Raw genomic sequence first — 21,128 nt, 5'->3', positions numbered from 1 at the left:
ATTACTCACGGTTAGTCCAACTCCAATGAAAATGCATATCATTCCAATAGTAATGTATGCACAGCAGCGCCTTCTTGGTAGTGCACTTCCAACAGAGGAACTGCAGATGAATAGTATGTTAAACCCAAACAAAATGAGTTATTAGACAGTAAAACACAGCCCATATACACACACAAATCACGTTGAAGCAATAAAATTGTAGGACAAGCTTATTACTAGACTAAATAAGTGTAATGCTTTTAAGAATTACTCTTCCTGTAAGCAGAGTATATCAGAGGAGAACTGTGTCAAGATGAAGATTATCAACCATCTAGTGTCTGAACCAACATAGTATTGTGATAAGGAGAGAAATTATAGTTCTACACTTTATGATTGCCTGCTGCGCCTGTGTATCATCTGGCTTTATCCAAGTCTCTTTTTAAAACAAAAATTATCAAAAAACTGAATTACACTAAAACTATTAGATGTCATCACTGGTGTGCTTCTCTTTTCTCTGAAACTGCCTTGCTGTCATAGAAAAACGCTCCATATTATTCACTAAAAAAAAAAAAGTTTCTCAATGAAGACTTGATTCTCCGACACCCATATGACCACATACTCAAATAGCTGAAAACAGGCTTATACTGTATTATCCCCTTCCTGGTTTTCCTTTTTATTTGGATTGGTAGACTTGGTCCCAGAATAAATGCCAGGAGTGACCACACCATGGCTAATGAGCTGTATGCAGCTTCAGGGTAGTTTGTGCACAAAAATATGTAGTTAAATGAAATAAATAAATCTTTTTCTGTTTATTTATTATTTTGTATTTTTGATTTTCTTTATTTCTTATTATTTGTTCTGGGAACTCATTTAAAATTAGAACAGATTATTCTTTGAGCTGTAGGTCTATATGCAGATCACCGACTCCAAGCCATGCTGGTTTTGAAAGTTGTGCGTCTTGTGCCTCTTAGCCACATCAAAATTTTAAACTTGCAGCAGGAAGGGTTAGGAAGTTTGGCCAGTATTCAGTGCAAGGCTATACTATACTGAAATACACTGTGGACACCAACTTCAAGACCAACAGCAGTGTCTTTGTGAGCTTACTAATATACATAAAAACTCTGAACCAGGGTAGCTATAAACACTTAGGCTAGATATAGATATTCAAGAAGTTGGAAGCAGAATCAATCTAAAGTTACAACATTTTCTGTAAGCAGTGTAGTTTAGATCAGTAGTAAACAGACCACACATTCGCCCTTTGGTTTGCGGGGGGGGGGAGGTTCTGCCGTTTTTAAACCAGTGTGTGTGTGCTGAACTTCTGTCCTGTTACAGGTATATGCCAGTTTCTGATCACTTATACTGGTAAATGTGGAATGTCTGTACCTGGCCTTGATGTTTGGTAAGTATTAGGTGCAGAGTATCTCAGCCTGACTCTTCTTTGTGCCATATAGACATACCCCAAATATGTTCTTCCTTCATCATGTCTGGTTCAGTCAAAGCAGAGATTATAATAGATATGAGAGTTTAGTTATTTACCAGGAGTGGATGAGGTTCTCACTTATTAGCAAGGGGGAATAACAGATTTCAAAATTAATCCTTCACTACTGCTAGGTTACAAGGGTTCAATTGTCCCGTAAGGTGGTTAGCTGGTACAGAGGGTACAAATTCTAGGGAATGAGATGGCAAAACATTTCCTCTTCGGCAGTGGTCCCCAAACCTTCACTGAGCAACAATACAGAACAAATAATATGCTGCAGGCAACATCAGACTTTAATTTTCCCATCAATTTAAATTTAATTTTTTAATCCTTTGGAACAGTGAACAATAGAGGGTCTTACAGGCATGTTGCCCATAAGCTATGGGTGGGAATACCCAATTTAAGGTCTGCACTAAGAGACATTTAGAGTTATCCTGCCATTACTATGTGCAACTATGGTACTTTTAAAAGTCTGACGTGGAATAACCATGAGTATCCAAGGCAAAGAAATATTTGTAGAAAGAGAAATAACATAGGGAGTTAGGGGCAGAAGCAGGAATAAAACCCAGGAATCCCAACTCCTTCACCCCATCTCATATCACTTAACTATTTCCTATCTCCAATTCTAAAGTTTATCCTAGCATAGGTAATTAAATTCAGTTTAAAATAAGGTTACCTAAATTAAGAAGAAAATATTTTGGTGTGCTACCAAATAAGTCTTGAACAGTCTTTCTGATTCCATAAAAAAATGCTTTGGCTCAAGGCTTCAGCATGATTTGCGAGACAACAAAATAGATTATTTTAGATGTTCTAAATCTATTATTAAAAGACTAAAATAACTCAACTACAAATCATATTTTATCTTCAAAGCGTGATAAGTCTTTAAACTCTGCCATCTCCTAAAGTGATTATTTACAAAGACAGTTTCCTGAAAGAATGTCTCCACTGTCAAAAGAACTGTGTGATTTCTTCCTAAAAAGCTTTAAAGTGTTGAAGTTGTTCTACTAGTCATGAAACATGAAAATATTTACTTATATAAAAAGGGGAATTATGCTTGTGAACACTAACCTTTAAGTCCATTTCAAGTAGCTAGGTGAATCAATCATTTCCAGGTTTCCAGTTGAGATATACTACAAATTAACTGCACAAATCGCCATCAGTGAGCAAAGTAAACAAATCCTTTGAAAGCTGCACTACAAAGACTTCGAGGAAGGCACCTTGTCTTCAAACCTGCCAACCTAAATAAATCTGACTACAGCACTGCTCTTGAAATTCCTTTCTAAAATTGCCTAATAAAGGTTGCAGAAGCAAAATAGAAAGAATCATGGGATCACAGGAAAGTAGGGCTGAAAGAGACTTCACGAGGTGATCTCATCCAGCCCCTGCTCAAGGCAGGATCATCCCTGACTAAAAACCATTCCAGCCGAGTGCCTGTCCAGCCCGCTCTTGGAAATTTTCAAGAATGGAGATACCTTATGTAGCATGTTCCAATGACTGACCATCCTCATAATCAGATTGGATGAGACCAACTAACAGCTAACTACTGAAACTTCGGGACAGGCAATTATTTTGGGTGGAGGGCCACTTACTAAGTTTTGGCAAGCCATTGAGGGCCATATGACAGGCAGTCAGGGGCAGATAAATATTAATTTTCTAAATTTTTTAAGGGCCCCACGGGCTGGATAGAACGGCCTGGTGGGCTGCATCTGGCCCACAGGCCGCATTTTGCCCACCCGTGTTATAGAAGGGTATGCAACTTCTCCACAAAACTAATACCTTTAGTTATATTTGTTTTGAGTATTAGGAGAGCCAGGAGACCTGACACCAAAAGTATAACCAGCCCAAATCACAATCTTTTGCATGGATGCTCAAGTATTCTTCCATCCCCCTGTTCTACTTTAAGTATTCTTAATCCATCGCCATTTCTCTGCTGCTTTTAAGTTATGTAGTCAACAGAAGAGAAAGTATCTCTATTAATTGCCCTATTGCTACATGGCAACTTTTGGAGTGAGAGGCAAATGGCAGTAAGCACAACTGTCAGCCCAGCCTAGCACAGACCAGAACAATTTAAGGTAGAACATTTTATTAAAGGTGAGTTTAGGATAGCAACCTCAAAATTTTGAAGCAGCACCTGAAATATTGCAAAGAGTATAACCAGAACAGCTTTTTGTACAAAGTTTGTAAAGGCACCAGGTTGGTTCTACTAGTTTGGTCTTTAACTTCCCCCAACAGGGTGGCAGGGCAAGTGTGTTTAGTACCATGAAAAGTACTCTGATTTTTTAGTTCTACAACTTGGTCTGATTGACTATCCACATTTCATTTTTAGTTTAGCAAGTATTATTACCATCAGAGCCACTGGACCCTAGATTTAAAAAGTTATCCAGCACATTACAAACTTCATTTGCTATCCCTTAATGTTTTAATACCCGTGTTTTAAACAATAAGGTTACACATGAGCCAGTGAGCCAAACTAATTCAAATTCAATGCAAATAAATGAAAAGGGGGGGAGCCACTTCCATCTTCACTAGACTTTGAAGTGAGCCAGCATTACTGTCTGGTAGATGGCTGAGAGATCCCATTAAAAAAAAAATCATAAGAGAAACTTTATCTACTGCCAAAGGAACACTAAACACCAACAGTGCCTTAACTGTTTTTTGGCTGTACCAATGGCTGGAGCCAGTCTCATACGCTGTGTCCAGATGAGCACAGACATGCAGTATGTGGCACTGCAGACCCATTTGTGGCACCACACCGCACATGCAGGTCTTCCTCATTCTGCCTTGCAACATGGGGATGTTTTCTGACCCCAGGATATCCCGGGGTCAAAAAACACCCATGCCAAAAAAAGCAGGGTGGCACACATGGTGGCAGCATGCACCATCCAAAACCAGAGTCTTGCTGGCTGAAGCCATGCTTGTTTCAGCAGTTGGCCAAGCTCCTAGCTGCAGGAAAAGTGCTGTAGCTGCAGCACCCTGAGGCCCCTGGGACCCCAGGTAAGACTGCTGGGGCTAGCATAGTTGCTGGCCCCAGCCTCCCCTACCCCACCTGGGGTAACCTGCCATGTGCCAGAGGGCACATGGTATGGGCACTCCTCAGGGACAAATAACAGCAACACAAGGTGCGTCATTGCTACTTGTCCCTGGGGAATAAATGTCTGCGCTTGTGTGGACACAGCCATATGGACCAATATACCCTGAGGAATGAAGTTGACCCACCACCATTTTCTTAGAGATGTCTACAATAAACCATATTAAGCTCTTGACAAAAAAGGACTTCTTAAGTAAACATTTAATAACTGCTTGTCTCAGCATACCTGGAAGTTTGTCCTTCTCAAAAGAAACATCAGTATTGAGCCTGTAAGCAAATCACTTGCACTTTCCTTATTAAGGTCAGTCAGCTCTGTGCTTGGGATTTCCAGCCAATTTATTTTATATGGGGTGAACTTGTCCCCAGTAAATAAAACCAGTGGCATAACAACAAGAGCTGCTGCCTGGGACAAACCCTGTGGAAGAGAGGTGGGGGGAGGCACGTGGTTTCGAGAGCAAGGGGGAGGGTACAGGGTCCAAGAGGAAGGGAAGGAATGGGATGCAAGAGCAGGGCATAGGATCCAACAGCAGGAATGAGCACTGCTTTTGCCAGTGCCTGTGCTCTGCCTGCCCTGGCTGTTGCTCTTAAAAGCGGCAGCAGCCAGAGACTGTTTTGGAGTTCCCAGCATGGGAATGCTATCAGGGCAGACTTCACGGGGACTGGGTGCCCTTATGGTGCCCCTCCTAACTGGGCACCTGCCCTGGACACCACTCTCACCCACCTCTATTTCCATGACTCAACAAAAGTAACAAAACAAACAAGCCTGCAAACAATCAACAAAACCAAAACCTGTCTTTCTTCAGACCTTGACAGGGACAACCCAGACTCCGTGCTTCTCCCTCAGCATCACAGCCTCCTCTCTTCTCACCCCTTGTTCCCTGCTCCTGGAGATATGGAGCTTCTTTGTGGCTGCACTCCCATTTACTAGTTATCCATCAGAGCTGGCTCGCATCCTTCTGGCCGAGCAGACTATTAGCAGCTAGCCACTTGCCACTGGGTTTCAGGCTCCTGAAGACTAAGTACTTTCTCACATATCCTCTCCTCAAGACTGAAGTCTGCATGTTTAAGCCCCCCTCCTGGGACAGAAAAAAAATCTTAATTTGCATGTGCTACCCTGGCATAGTTTCAGACAGAAAAAAAACATATTGTTGTAGGGCCAGTTACCATCTTATCAACTTGGTGTTAGCCACCCACATTGCATGCAGCTGTGTTAGTAGGGCAGGGTCAGTAACAAGGACAGAAGAAGTGCTCAGGAGGTAGTTTTGAAGGGTCTCAATGACCCACTTAATTGCAACCATAACATATTTCTGTTCCTGGAGAAGGAGTTTCCTTCTTAAAAATAGGATTCTCCCAAATTCCTGGAATAAAGCAGCTCCAAAGCCTTGTTCTGAAGGGAGATTCCGCAATATAAGTTATTTTGTGAAATCCATGCTACACAGTACAGGGGCACTATGCAGGAGCCACTTTATAGTCCTAAAAGCTTCCGCACGCTCGGCAGATCATCATATCTTCTTGCGTGCCACACCATAAAGTAGGTCAGTATCACTGTAATAATTGAAAACTGAGAATAAAGCATTGGTAATACCCTGCCAACACTAGAAACAACTTGCCTTGTTGCTTAATGGTGTCAGAGTCATAGAGAAGTAGGGCTAAAAGGGACCTCCAGAGGTCATCTAGTCCAGGGGTGGACAAAATGTGGCTCACGGGCTGGATGCGGCCCACCGGGACATTCTATCCAGCCCACAGGGCCCCTAAAAAAATTTAGAAAATTAATATTAATATTAATCTGCTCCTGGCTGCCTGTCATGTGGCCCTCGATGGCTTGCCAAAACTCAGTATCCTTATCCAAACCATCCCACATACTACCATAATCTAAACCAGGGGTGGGCAAAATGCGGCCCATGGGCTGAATGCGGTCTGCCAGGCCATTCTATCTGGCCCACGGGGCCCCTAAAAGATTTAGAAAATGAATATTTATCTGCTCCTGGCTGCCTGTCATGCGGCCCACGATGGCTTGACAAAACTCATTAAGTGGCCCTCCGCCCAAAATAATTGTCCGCCCCGATCTAAACTCTACATAAAAGACTACCCTCAACCCTGACACAACATAGACCTAACACCCTGACCTGCTACAGGTAAAGCAGGGGAACCATGGCAGCCAATGTTCTGCTTCTATAAAATGCCCAAATGTGAATATATGCTTAAGAGGTTCCAGGTAGAAGTCCATGCCCCACCCCCCACAAGTCCATACCAATCTAACAATAAGGTATAGATGTGGGTTTTCCAGAAAATTTTCCAATGCCCTAAATAGAGCGTGATCTGATTTAGCATGTTTATTTGACATGTATTTAGTAAACAAAACTAATAAAAGTACCCCCATGTTAATTTTATGTCCCAATAGCCACAAGTATTTGAACTAAAATATTTGATAAGGAAAAAAAAATAAATACAGCACACTTAATATGGTTTAAAAGTTATATTTAAACAAATTCACAGCGTTATGTGAAAAGAAATTATTGACCTGAAAGGCTAATTAAGTGAATTCATAACTTGATTTTTGGTTTGGATTATTATGCAAGTGTATTTACCCTCCTGTTTACAAATCAATAAAACATATATGTACCCTCTCAGACACCTCCTAGGGATAATCACCTGAAAAACACTAATTGCCACTTTGAAACTGCCAATCTTGCCTAATATTGTACTGGCATCCATTCACTGTTGCTAGTGAATTTTATGAAACAATTAATTTTTAGAAATGGAAAATTTCCAATGGAAAAATAAAGCACTGGAAAAATTTCTACCCCAAATCTCTGCAATGGGGTAAAATTCCTTCCTGACCCTAAATATGGCTACTGACCCTCTAGCTAGGAACCTCTCAGCTTCCTAGCAGAACCAGCACACCCCAGTTGAAGTCCCCAGCCTTAGCTGTAGCCAATACCCAGTGCCTCTGGGGAGGCTTAAAAACATCCTGATATGTATAGCACAAGTGGGGGGCAGGGGAGCAACCAGTAAAGCCTAGAAGCATAGGAAATACCCATAGTGGAAAATAAACATAGCATACATCATCCCTGAATAGCAGCTGTCCAACCTCTTCTTGAACACCTCCAGTGAGGGGGAGTCCACAACTTGCCTAGGCAGTCTACTCCACTGCCCCGCTATTCTCACAGTGAAGACGTTTTTCCAGATATCCAATCTAACAGTTTCCACATTCCCCAGCTATACCATCCCTTTTAACATTTAGTTGAATCACTCAACCAATCCATTCATCTGGGGATGGTAAACTGAGGTCTTTACCTAATGGATCCAAGGCCTCCTGCAACAACCGTGACATAAATATGGTGATCTCCCGGGGAAACCCTACCAATAAACAAGTGTTAATAAATTTTGAGGTGACTGTTTAAGCCAAGGCTGAGCAGATGGTCACTGCTTCTAGGTATCAGTTGCCATAGTTTAGCAGGATAGGAATAAAACAGCAACAGCTGGCACTTGGCTCCAGCAGCTCAAATAGGACCACTCCCACCCACACAAATAGATTGCTGACCGATGGGTTGGGTACTAATTGGGTTCTATGAGTGGGCCTGGGCCCAACTAGCTGGCACTCTGGGCAGGATATGCAGTAGTCTTTGATGTTTTGGTAGACTCCTAGACAGAATTTCATAGAATACCCTCTCGTGTCTTCTCGATCCTCAAGTGACCTGCCTATGGTATGCAGTGGTCTAACTTTAACACTTGGTTTTGTTACTGTTTTGGCATCAGCAGCATATACCATTATGTCCCTACAGTTTTGACTCTCATAGCCCTCATTAGGAAGTCCTCTTGTAACACAAAATGAGGATCCTGGGAAGATAAAGCAGGGGTCCACCATGACCCTGCTGGCACAGCCCAAATCAAGCATACAAGATAGAAAAGAAAGAATCCTACGTTGTCTTTGAATAATATCTGGACCTTCTCCAACCTACTCCAGGCTTCCTCCCTCCAATTCTTGATGACTCCATGGGGTTTTGGGTCACCTGAACTTTCCCCAGGGTTGGCTAGATCACACAGTATGCTAATGCCTTTCCCCAAATGTCTCCTATGGTCCCCCTATCTTGCAACTACATCTCTCCCAGCCCTCAGGCATTCCTGGCAATATCTGGGATGGGCTTCAAACTGCTCACTGGGACTGTGGGGTATGGCCTAACATCCCTATGGATACACATTACACAGATATGCTCTGCTATTGGAAAATCGGGATCCACAAACAACTGTGTTAAAAAAAAAAAAAAAAATAATCTGTCCAGACCTCAACTCTAGTAGTCCCATGACCATGAATGGCACCATGTGACACTTCACATCTGGGCCCAGACAAGATTTGAGGGAAGGGAGGAGGAAGGGAAAAAGAGGTCTTACCTGCTTTAGGGCCTCTCCCCTGCCCACAAAGTCTGTCTGTTGCTTATGTAGTGGAGCATGTGACCTCCTCTGGATTCACTCCTGGACTCTGATTTAAAAAGTTTCAGCCACTGTTGTTTGCCACTATGTACCAGAATAATTTTCAAGAGGATGGTAGAACAAGGAAAAGTGTTTCTGATGCTCTTACGCTACTCATTATAAAACCTTGTTTTACTAGACCACTTGGAAGATTCCCCATTGGGAATGTTACCACTCATCTAAAATTATCCTATTGGATCCACTGATCTCTCGGAAGAAAACTAGACACAAACACTTTTCAGACCTGGTCAGAAACCTGTTACAAATAAGATTATCTGATCATGACAAAAAAAAAAAAAAAAAAAAAAAATGCACTAACATCCTGCATTTCCAACCCCATCACAAAGCCTTCCCAGAGACAAGAACTGAGCCAGAGACCATCTAAAATTGCCCAGTATTGCCACAGAAGCAACAGGATCCAATGAAAGCACTTCAAAATGTGTTAGCACCATTCCACACTATGGAAAAGAGTCTGCACTAAGCAGCTTTGGGTTGCATGAACTGGTACAATACAGGTGTGCACAGCACTCCTGCCAATCACAATTGCAGGTAGAGCTCCCCGCAATTGTAGAGGGAGTAAGGAAGTAAAGTATGGTTGGTAATCACATACACCTTGTATAGCAGATAGACAGTATCCATACATTAAGCACACTGGTGGGGATAGGATCGAAAAGGACATGGTCCCCTTTTGAACAACTAGCAGCCATGGGGGATGGGGTACAATTCTTGTTGTTCTTTGCCACACCATACCTTGGCTCCATACAAGTCTTACTACTCTGCAGACTGAAGCTAAAGTACTAGTCAATGTTGGAAATAGGCGTTCACTTGGGAAATACATTATGAAAAAAAAACATTTGCCAATGCAGGACTATAAATAGGAATTTTGCTGAGGAAAAATGGGAGCACGCTTAATTCTACTGAAATGTACTGAATCTGTAAAGAAACTGGGAGGGCCAGAAATGGAAATTATAAATGTTTGAGTGAAATACATGGATTGCCCATTCTAAGTATGAATGGTTTGCATGTTTGCTAGCATCTCCTGAAATAGGAGTGGTCAACCTGTGGCATACGTGATACAGGCAGCTGCTGTGCGAGGCACATGGCAGATCAGGGAGAGGACAGGCGGGACAGTGGCAGATGGGACAGAAATCAAAGCAGTAGATTAGGCAGGGAGCACAAGGTAGGAAGCATCAGGCAAGGGAAGGAGATCAGAGTGGCACTTGGGGGAGTGGGATTAATTTAGAATCACAAAAAAATTAGGGTTGGAAGAGACCTCAGGAGGTCATCTAGTCCAGTGGTTCTCGACCTTTTTGGATTTGAGGGCCTCCTCACTACTGGCCTGTAGCCCCCAAGCCCTGCCAGTGTCCCCAACTCCCAACCCCCCATCCCTCCAGCCCTGCAAGTACCCTTCACTCTCAACCTGCAGCCCCCCGGCCCTGCCAGTACCCCTCACTCCTGACCTGCAGCCCCCCATCTCCAGTCCCACAATGTGTGGGGCAGAGTGGGGGTATGGCCCAGGCACTGCCGCTCCGTTCAGGCCACCCATGCCATCCCTCACCCCACTTCCCCTCTGGCGGCTGGAGGATTAGGGCAGCACAGCGCCCCCAGTCCATTACTCACTGCATAGCTGGCGGTGTGGCTGGTGCAGGGCAATGAGTCTCGGTGTCCTGCTCCACACGGTAGCTTGTTATATTTTATGCTTTAAAGTTGCACCTGCTTATAGAGTGGTGAATTATAGTATTGTTTATATTTAGCCTTATTTAATCATTGCTGCTTAAGTTTTGTATAGCCTCATTAACTTTTTAGTTTGTATATTAGCTGGCAATGAGTTATTTTTGTAGAGCTCATAGGGCTCGTTATATTATATCTTTTCTTTTTATCACTGTGAGAAGTTCTTTTAACATAACACAGCATGGCCTTGTTACCAGCTCAAATGAACTGAACTTGGCACTAACCAGCTGAATCAGAGGGATGAAAGGATTGGATATGTTAATGAAAGGTGATAAGGGCAATGACAAAGCTCAAAGTAAGACACCAGAAAGAGGCCAAATGAAGAGGTGTGCTTGCGATGGGTCTGTTGAACAAAGGAATATGCTAACAGGATAAAAATACAGACAGTATGCTGACCGCAGAGAGACCAATCCAAAAGCAAGGAGTCATCAACAGGAGTGAAGTTAAAGAAAAGCATGAAAGGGGGGCAGCAAGAAAGTTAGATGTTGCTGTCATAACACCTGTCTGGACCCTCCCAGCCAATGACGCATCCTTTGCCTTCAGGAACTGAGCGGCCATCTTTTCTGTTGAGCAAAGTAACATCTGGGATTGAGTGAGATTATAGTACTGAATGTTTTTTCTCTCCAAATATAAAAACTGCTTACTAATAAAGTTAGACTTTGATTTTAGGACACCGAGTTACCTGTGTTCATATTTCACGTTCCTTTTAAGGGTTAATTGTGTTGTAACAATCTCTAAGCATTATCTATCTGTTTTAGTGGTGCTAACAGCACTCCTGTGTGGAGGTGGCTCCTGCCCATGCTCCTGCCCAAAACTGGACACAATCTGTGGCGTGCCTGCAAAAAAGGTAGGTCTCCACCTGTCTTGAAACATACTTCAAGCTTCCTGGTATATGATCAAGAAATGGCCCTGGAAATAATCTTGTAATACCTGAACTCTGTGTATGAAGATGAAAAGAAAAAATGTTTCCTTTGGATCTTAATACAACTAAATGTTCATTTCTAAAAGGGAAAATACACAAGACAAAGCAAAAGCTGAACAAGCTGTGTCATATGACTCAAGTGCACAGATTGCTGGGTGAGTGAATTAAAAGCACAGCAAGGTCTCACATGTTCAGCGTGTGACTAGAATTCTTGAAACATTCTTCTTGGAAAGCTTTCAAATGGATTGATTTAAGAGGCTTTACTTCACTTGTGTTTATCCACAAGGGATTTCCAAATGCTCCCAACATAGGAAAGGGGTCCTCAAGCTAGTACACTGCCTTGTGACACAACCAATTTTAGATATATCTTGAGATGCAAGGGTTGAAATTATGCAGCAAGCCAGTGGTGAATGCCTCCTTGACAAGCCATAAAAGTGACTCTGCATGCTAACTGTTCCCATAAGAATGCTTCAGTGTGGAAGCCTCACCTCACAAATTTTTGAAAGCCATAAAACAGTGCAAGTGCAAGGTCCTATTAACCATCCCCACATGTTTAACAAAGAAAGTAAGTACTACCTATTATTTCCATGCCAGCATATACATATATGGAACTTTACACATTCCATATAAATCATAGTATGGCGAAATTAATACTGGGGGGAAAGCTTGTATTTCTGAGGTTTCGATATCCTGTGTTCTTGATTTTGCAATCTTAGCACTGCAAAATTGTTTGGGGTTTATTTTTCCATATTCCTTCCCCTCCTCTAAATAAAGAAAGATAGGGAGACTGGGAACCAGAGATGAAGCTACTACATTGCACAACATTTTATGGGACCAAAAAAAATTAGCTAAGTGAAACTATAGAGCAGGCAACATTAGAAAGTAAAAATGCCCAAAACAACTTAGGCACAGAGAGGATAAGGGTCCAAGGCCACACAAGTTCCCAAGTAAAGCTAGTTGATAGATGTAATGACTAATATTAGAATACACTTTACACAAAAGTGACTTGAATACTAGAAAATATTAATCCTATCTCAGGTGACAGAACCACCTGAATAACAGAAACTTAAACAATATTTCAGAATGTGCTCTTGTGTAAAAAAAAAAACAAACAAAAACCAACAACAACAAATTTAAAGCCCAATTTGTCCCCAAATGCATTTAGACTAGACCTATTATTAGTGGAAACTAGTTCCATCACAGTTACCCCATAACTGGCTAGAATTCAGTTTCATGCCAGTTAGTAGCCCCATACTACAAGTAGTCCAGAGTCTTACAGAAAAGTAGGAGATGCTCCAGATACCTGCCATAACCTGTGTTAAGAAATTGGAAGTATGTCACTGGAGTCAAAGGACAACTGAAAAACGGATGACCAGAAGAATCTTTTCATTAAACGGTAGTGAGAAAGGGAACATATCTGGGACTTAAAACAGGGACATTCAGAGAGCAACCAAGATGGATGGGGAAAACACAGCTTCCCTCATGCCATAAATACATCACCTGAAAGCACAAGAAGGATTTAGGGTAGGCAGGACTCAAAGAATCTGAACTGTGTTGTTAAAAAGTGTCATTTTTTCACTTCCAAAATATTAGGTGCATCAGAACTCCCCCCAATCCTGTTTTTGCTGCATTGCTTCTTGGACGAACAGGGAAAGTAAGTCCAAGACTTAAATAAAAAGGGCAAGGGCATTGAATTATTAACAAAGACCTACTCTTTGTAATAGTAGGTCAGACACAGGAGATAAACCTGTTTATCACTACGCTAAAGACTTCTGAGTAGTCTGAATAAAGACTCCCCACTCCCGCACCCCCACCAACTCTTCTAATCTTTCTTCTTCACCGACTGATTTCATAATCTTACCATTTCTAAAGTTGCTTAAATGGCTTCCCAGAAGAAGGGGGAGGGGAGGGGAGGGGAGGGGAGGGAAAGGACACAGGAATTTTAATGAGAACTGAGTACTGTACATGAGCAGAGGAAATATTGATGCTCCCCTGCCCCAGCTTTTGGAGTGGACACTTAAAAGATCCTATCTATAGGCACAGCCAGGATTTTGTAAAGGGGATTGAAAGAGCAGTGACTGCAGGGGGGGCTGCACCCCAACCCCACTGGGGTGAGTATGCCACACCACACCAAACAAGCAATAGGGGATTTTTAGTCTGACAAGTTAGAACCTCCACTGCTCCCCGCCAGCACCTCCTCCATGCTCAGCAACACCTCCTCTCCTATCCACCCTGCCCAATCCATCACCCGTTGTTGTGACTGTCTTGAACTGCCATAGGAAGCTGGGGCAAGGGCCGGGGAGCTTTGCAGCTCCTGTTCTAGCTGGGCCTGCACAGGGAACCAGGCTCAGCCAGAAACAGAGGCAGTGGTAGGTGGATTCAATCTCCTGAGCCTGCTCCCATGCCAGCAAAGAACACCAGGGGAGCTGGGGGGAATTGGTCAGGAAAGAGGAACCCGCCTGCCACCACTGCTGGCCCAAGCTGAGACCAGTCTCCCAAGCAGCCTAGCTGGAACAGGGTAGGATCACAGCTACCCCCACCTGCCCTATCCAGGGCAGACAGAGACAGTGGGAACAACAGTGGCCACAGCAGGAAGGGGAGGGGAGGGGAGGGAAGGGGAGAGAAGGGGACCCCGGGGACATGCTGTTGAGCAGAGGGGAAGTGAGGGGCAGAACCTTACCCGATTTGCTGCTCCTGTGGCCTCAAATGAAGTGGGGAGGGGAGGGGTGCACTGCATCCCCCCTGTATCTGTCCCATTCTTACATACCGTACTAACAACATACAAAAAGGCACATAGTCCTTCCCTCACCAAGGCTATAGTTTACACTATAAAAGCATTGGAAAAGAGTCCTTACTCTCAGTTATATTTATAGGTCCCATTGGACCTCTTACATATGTTGGACCTCAACAATTTACATAAGCAAGAGCCACTACACATTTGAAGCTTTTATTACAGCTCCTTTGTTAAGCCATTTTCAACAGATAAACTGACACAAGTAGCACCATGCATCAAGTTGATTACTTTCAAAATTGAGCTGTTAATCTATGTTATTTCTTACAGGCTAATGATTTTGCTCTCTGCATCTATATGAGTGGTCTCATTCACTTCAGAAGTTACCTTGCAGGCAGTCTATATAAAGGAATAACTCAACCACCCCAAAAATCTTAATGTTAAAACTTGTGACAGCAACTAAAGGGGTGATATAGTAGTTACCCAGACGTAAACAGGGACCATACCCAGATGTAAAATAAGGACCTACAATCACAACAAGAAAAGGGTTTTTTGCAGCCTGCTCACAGCACGCAGAGCTGATTTCTCAGGCATTTCACAGTGGTCCTGCTCCTCAGCACTGCTTTGCAGAAAGGCCCCATGGGGGAGAAGGCAGGTAGAATGAAGGGGTGGCCGCCATCTTGATTGCTGGATGCCCTTTGGGCCACCCTGCCCCTTGGCACTGACTGGCCAAGAGTCTCTGGCAGAGAAAGAGGGGGGCAGCCATCATCTTGTCTGCCAAGCTTCATGCCCCCTCACCAGTCAGTGCCTTCCCCTCCCAGCAGTGAGGACTACTGGCTTACAGTAGGGAGTCAGCATGTTATTTTTATTAAGTTTGTTGTTGTCGTTTTGATTTTGCAGATTTTACGGACAATCCCAGATTTCACAGTTTCCGTGTAATCTGCAAAACCATGAATTAAGTATGTTCCTAGACTTAAAATGTCATTTTTGAAAGTCACTCCAATTCACCACATCAGTGTTCCATTTGGTGCGATTCTAGCTTTACACAAATTGGCTGTGTCCAGATGAACAAGGGCATGCACTTGCAGCAGCACAAACTTGTGCTGCTACTTTGTGCCTCAGCACACTCCCCTGCACGTGTACTTTGTTGCAGGACAAATTGCCCTGCTGTGAGCCAAATACTCTTGCCCAGCTCCTCCCAGCTCTGTGTGCTGGGGCACAAATGGAACATAAAGACACTCTGTCCGGCAACAAGAGCGTCTCACTGGAGGACCAAGTCTCCCAGTGCATGCTACTGTAGAGAGTGCTCTGCTTCACTTCTTTCCTGGCGCTTTTTTGGTAGCAAATTTCACCCCCCACACTGTAGATTTCCAGCGCAGGGCACATTTTAACACGCCCATGCAGTTTGTGGTGCCACGAACTACATGCCTCTGCTCATCTGGACATAGCCATTTTTGTTTTTCCTTTTTATCTAAGCCTCACTTTTAGTTCCGTTATTATGTACGCACTTCAAAAACCCCAAAGATTTTACTAGCCACATTCTGGCCCCCAGATGTGTGCGCAAATCATTTTCAGAGTTATACAGAACCTAAAAAGAAACCATTTGCAAACATATTTACACGTGTATTTGCGTGTGCTAATGTTATTCGGAAGAATAATTCTGAACAAAGAATGATTCTTTCTTGCCCAAACACAATATTCACCTTCCTAAAAAGTTGAGCAAACAACATGCCAGCTAGAGGATACAAATATGGCTACATAAAAAAATTGTGTCCACAACCGCACGAATGGGGAAACACTTGTTAACAAGTCAACGTGGACAGGACAAGGAAAAAAACAAGAACAAGGAAAGTAGCAGGTCCTTGTTCTAATTAGATCTCATTTGAATAGCCCAACATGGGAAAAGGAAGACAAAACAGAAAACAGAAGAGGAAGGAGGGTTGCAGCAAAAAGCTGAGGTTTCACTCTTTCCCCTGCCCTGTTTTGTTAACTTGAACAAAAAAAAAGTGTGCCCGTTTAAAATAAATATTTAGATATCCTGTGTTTTAAGGACAATTTCAGGAAAAAGGGAGGTCTTGGAGATCTACCGTGGAATACGGGGTGCTATATTTTAAAGCAAAATGTGATTAACATTAATACTTAGACCTGAAGAGAAATGCTGGATATACTTACTGCTAACACACAGATAGGATTTTGTTTCTTGATTACAGGAACCGATACAGGCTCTACAGTTTATTTGGCCTAAACCGAGTAACGTTTGCTAACCCATGCACAATCATTCATTTTTTTCATCATGCTCCCCTGACCCAAGATTTCCAAAAGCATCCTCCCAAACTGGCAGTTCTTCCTCAATAACTTCAGTGACAGGAGCAAAGTAAAACCACTTTTGAAAACCAGACCACTCACGTAGATACTTATCTATCTGACTCTGTCCTTTCTAAGTTTTTATATGATACACACTGGGTCAGTGGTTCTTCCCTTTCAGTGAAAACATGTTGTTCCCATAATCAGGACCAGCATAAAACAAATCAAGGGAAGAGAGGAACCTCCACATAAGATAGGAATCAAGTTTCCAAAGCAACATGGTTTCATCTGTTTTATGCCCTTTACTTGTGATCATCTTGTTTTGTACACATTCTAGGCACTGTTGGGAGCATACATTGTAACTTTAAATGTTTCAAAATATTACTATCACCATTTAACAATTGCGAAATTTAAGCTTGCTTTCTATTTGTTGTTGTTGTTAATATATGTTTTATTACTTTCACTCTCCTTCTTGGCACAGTCTCCCACTCCTTACTAGGAGGTTGGAATTTAGTCTCCAGTTAGTTGCATACAGTGAGCAAAGAAGATACTAAACATGAATTAGTTTTTTTGGGGACAGGAAGCTTAAAATGCATTACAAATTAATAAATAGAGGACAGCTTTTATTTCTTGCGTGCACTGTCCCAAAGTGAAGGCAAGCTACATATTTAAATATGACATCCTGATTAATTGAATGAAATGATAACATTCTAAGGACATCTTATTAAAAAGAATCTGAATTGCTGCTAGTTTTAGTAATCCATTTATTCCTGCTATTAGCAGAATATTTCCTACCCTGACACTGACAATCAAATCATTTACAAATCAAACCTATATATTAGAGCTACTGACTTTTCAAGAATTAGGAGGACAGTTCTCAGATCCATGCCTGTGTATTCTCAGATCCATAGAGAAAAATATCTGTAAACAGATTGTTCTTAACCAATAACATCTGATATATGTTTAGCAGTTTTAAATTGGTTTCCAAAGAACCTCTCAACAATCTTAGCATTTTTAGGCAACTTACATTTTTTTGCAGTGCGGGCATTTTGCCAGAGTGTTAAACCTCAGTTCCATCCACTGTGGAAAAAAAAAAAAGAGAAAAGAAAGATGCTGAAAAAAACCCCCAAAACAAAAACAAAACACAGCCCTGAGAAAATGTCTATTTTACTTCATGTTAAATGTCACTAGGGATCACTGTGAAAACATTTTGCTTCTCATGCTTCAATCTGACTTGCTTCTTGCTTTCTTCCGTAAATGGGATGCCCTTTTGCCATCAACAAAGTTGTACTCCTTGGATTAGGATGCCCATGTGAAATAATTTCCCATGACATGCCTAACTGTTGGGAGGTTGTTTGACGTAGCATGGGTCCCATTTACAGGCAGCAGCAAAAGCAATGTGGTACAATTAATAAAGTAATTTATCTTAATTCTATGACTTTGGACGCTGTCTGAACCAGAACAAATATTTTCTTTGGACTCGTCACACAACCTTGTCTTCCAGAAACATAAATGCAGACCCTAACAACACTTTTCCTTCCTTTTATCCTTTAACCTCTTTTCTTGATGATCTGCCTGTTTATATTTTGTCAGTAATTCAATAAGATTTAAAAAACTGATGAATTTTGAGAACAGATAAAATGCACCATGACCATAGGCAGACGGAGAAAAAACATTTGGGGGGGCCTGAGCGCATGTACCCCTCCCAGGGAAAGTGGGGCTGGGACTGGGCAGGAATCGGGAGGGAGCAGAGCAGAGCCAGGATTGGGGCCAGGCCTGCTGCGCCCATGCAAGCACCCTTCCCCTCACCCGTTCCCTGGAGCCGGAGAGCCTCGTGAGCCGCCACCTCCTAGTCCTGCACCGGCCCCAGACCCACACTGTCTGGGGAGATGCGTAGCCGGAGGCCAGAGCGGAGCCAGCCTTGGCTGCACTGCCAGGCCACCGCCAGCATCCCCACGCCTACCCCAAGTTGTCCCCGGGAAGAGCCCGGCACAGCCCAGCAGCTCCTCCAGAGAGACAGCACGGGGGAACCGGGGGAAGTTCTGTAGGGAGCCACAACCCAGCTGGACCACGTCATGGGACAATCAGACCCTGGCAACTCATCCAAACCTGGTGCAGTGCTGGGGAGCCAGGGTGGTGGGGCCCATGCCCTCCCCCACCCCCTGATCTTTGCACAGGGCAAGGGTGGACACAGCTGGGTTCAGCCTCTGTTTCCTGCCTCTATATCTCACTCCCACTGCTATTTTGAAAGCAGTGACAGCAGCAAAACAGAGGCAGGGAGCAAACGGAGCCCAGCTAGCAGCTGTGGCCTGCCCTTGCCTCATGCAAAGTTCAGGGGAGCACATGCCCCACCACCCCCGGCTCCATGTCTCTGAAGGGGCTGCTGGGCTCCGACTGTCCCACGACCTGACCCAGCCGGGGCCCCATTCACTGTGAATGGGGCCCTGGTCAGGCCAGATTGTGGGACAATCCCCACAGTGCAGGAGGAAGCAGGGCAACGGTGAATGATTTGCCCTGCCCCTACCCCACTCTCTCCTGCACTGTGGGGGTCTCAATCTGCCTCCCCCACAAAGTCCAGGCAGTGATAAAGAAAGATCGAAAGAAACTTACCTGCCTGCAGCTGGTCAGCTGCTATCTGCCTGTGAGTACACAAGGTACCCGAGTGTGCCCACCCCTCCCCCCCATCACCTTACAGCCCTATCTGCTGCCATGTGTTTGGGGGGGGGGGGGGGGGCTGAGCCCTGTTAGCCCCCCTTCTGCTGCCTGTGACCATGACACATTTCCTAACACCTTTTAAAAAACTTAATTTAATATTAGCAAAGCAGATTTTTACTACATTTAGAATACTCCATATTGAAAATAAAAGTAAAAATTAACTCAAGATAAAGCCCTTACAAAAGGTAGCAATTTCCATCACAAATTACATGTTACACCTGAAAAAGCAGTAAAGACAATACCTGACGGTCACAAAATATAGTGGTTGTCTGACTGGTTTTAAAAGTTCCAGCCTACAAGGGGCTACTTGGGTCCCCCTCTCCCCCCCATATACTCACACCCTGCCCCACACACTTGGGGGCTGGGGGCAGCGGGTTGGGACTGGCCATCAGTGTTTGCAAATGGGTCCTGGTACAAAAAATGCTGAGAACCACTGAGCTAGAGCAGGGGTTTTCACCCTTTTTGGGTCAGCGTACCCTGGCAGCTGGATGCACAGCAGGGGGGGGAAGGTGCGCAGCCAGATGCAGTGACAGCAGCCGCCGCATGTGAGCGTCCCACACCTCCCACATCCAGCCGGGTGGGTGATGCCTGCTTGGGAACACAGCCTTCTGCATGGCAACGCTCCATCCCTACCTGCCCGCATGTACCCCCTAGAGGTTTCTCAAGTACCCCCTTGAGCTAGACAACCCCTGAGCTACAGAATCCCTGAGAGACATGCAAGTACACTCTATAGCACTATTTAGTCATCAGGAAAAAAAGTGTTCAGACACTGCAAGTAAGAATTCACAACTTTGAATTTATAACCAGAATAGGTTACCTATAACCTTACTGTTCCTCACATTCTCCACTTTTACACTAGAAACAGAACAGTACTTAACAATTATTTCTAACACAGAGGTAGCTTTTCAGTGTCCATCATGATTTTCTCCAAAACTTAAACAAGGGTCATGCTACAAAAAACCCTAGCCATTCTGAAGCACAGATTTCAAATACCAGTCTTGAACTGATCTAGCCCATACCATATAAAATCAGAACTAAATCTACTGAAATGAATAGTATCATATTGGTGCAAATATAGTATTAAGAAGATCAAAACAGTTCCAATAACTGTATTACCAAGGTGCCTCAGACAGCATTCAACTGTGCTGTTATTCCTTTCACACCTAATTAGGAGTTCTAAGGTGGAAAGGAATCAAACAGATTCTTGATCATCTCAAACAGATGGCATTTCTATCAATAAGCCACATAAATCCATTGCCATACTTATCAGGTTGTCTTGCTTCTTACATTTCAATTCTTGGACTACTTCTTTCAGGAGCAAGAAGAATTCTTGCTATAGCCCTAATTATATTTTATTCTCCCCCCCTAGTAAAACTTTTTTGGGGAGAGAAAGGAGAGGGGAGGGAGATCAAGTCTGATAACAGATATTTGGACACAGTTTTTATAACAACTATTATGGTCTTAAACTTGTTTTGTTGGAAGGTCACCGATTTCATTTTTTATCTTCAGTGTAAATGTAAGATCACCTGTTGTCCTGTTTACAGTTCATGCTGGTAGCATATCCCTCTTCTGTTTCTGATTTAATGCTTTGATTGGTGACTTCAGCTGCATTTATTACTTATCTTCTAGCAGCTTCTAAAAGTGCTTCATTAGTTAAGTGAAGCATATGGTTATTTTGTAAAGTAGACCTCATAGATATCTTGGATCTAAA

The 21,128-nt window shown here is 43.2% G+C and overlaps 1 protein-coding gene across 3 annotated transcripts in view; it reads right to left on the bottom strand.

The window, feature by feature from the left end:
- Nucleotides 1-21,128, bottom strand: part of PIP4P2 (phosphatidylinositol-4,5-bisphosphate 4-phosphatase 2) — a 53,592-nt gene that overhangs the window by 5,741 nt on the left and 26,723 nt on the right. For 2 of the 3 annotated variants that reach the window (XM_019486544.2, XM_014610197.3), the window contains exons 5-6: nt 17,730-17,782; nt 10-100 (exon numbers count right to left, since the gene is read on the bottom strand). In XM_019486544.2, coding sequence (XP_019342089.1) covers nt 10-100; nt 17,730-17,782 — 144 coding nt within the window. Of the gene's footprint in view, nt 1-9; nt 101-2,524; nt 6,296-17,729; nt 17,783-21,128 lie in introns of those variants that run through there. The other variant, XR_009460675.1, reaches the window with a different exon arrangement.

The sequence above is a fragment of the Alligator mississippiensis genome, chromosome 3 (assembly GCF_030867095.1).
Source record: "Alligator mississippiensis isolate rAllMis1 chromosome 3, rAllMis1, whole genome shotgun sequence".
In the NCBI taxonomy this organism is placed as follows: Eukaryota; Metazoa; Chordata; order Crocodylia; family Alligatoridae; genus Alligator; species Alligator mississippiensis.
Note: the sequence above shows the minus strand (reverse complement) of the source record. Positions and strands in the feature narration are given on the sequence as shown.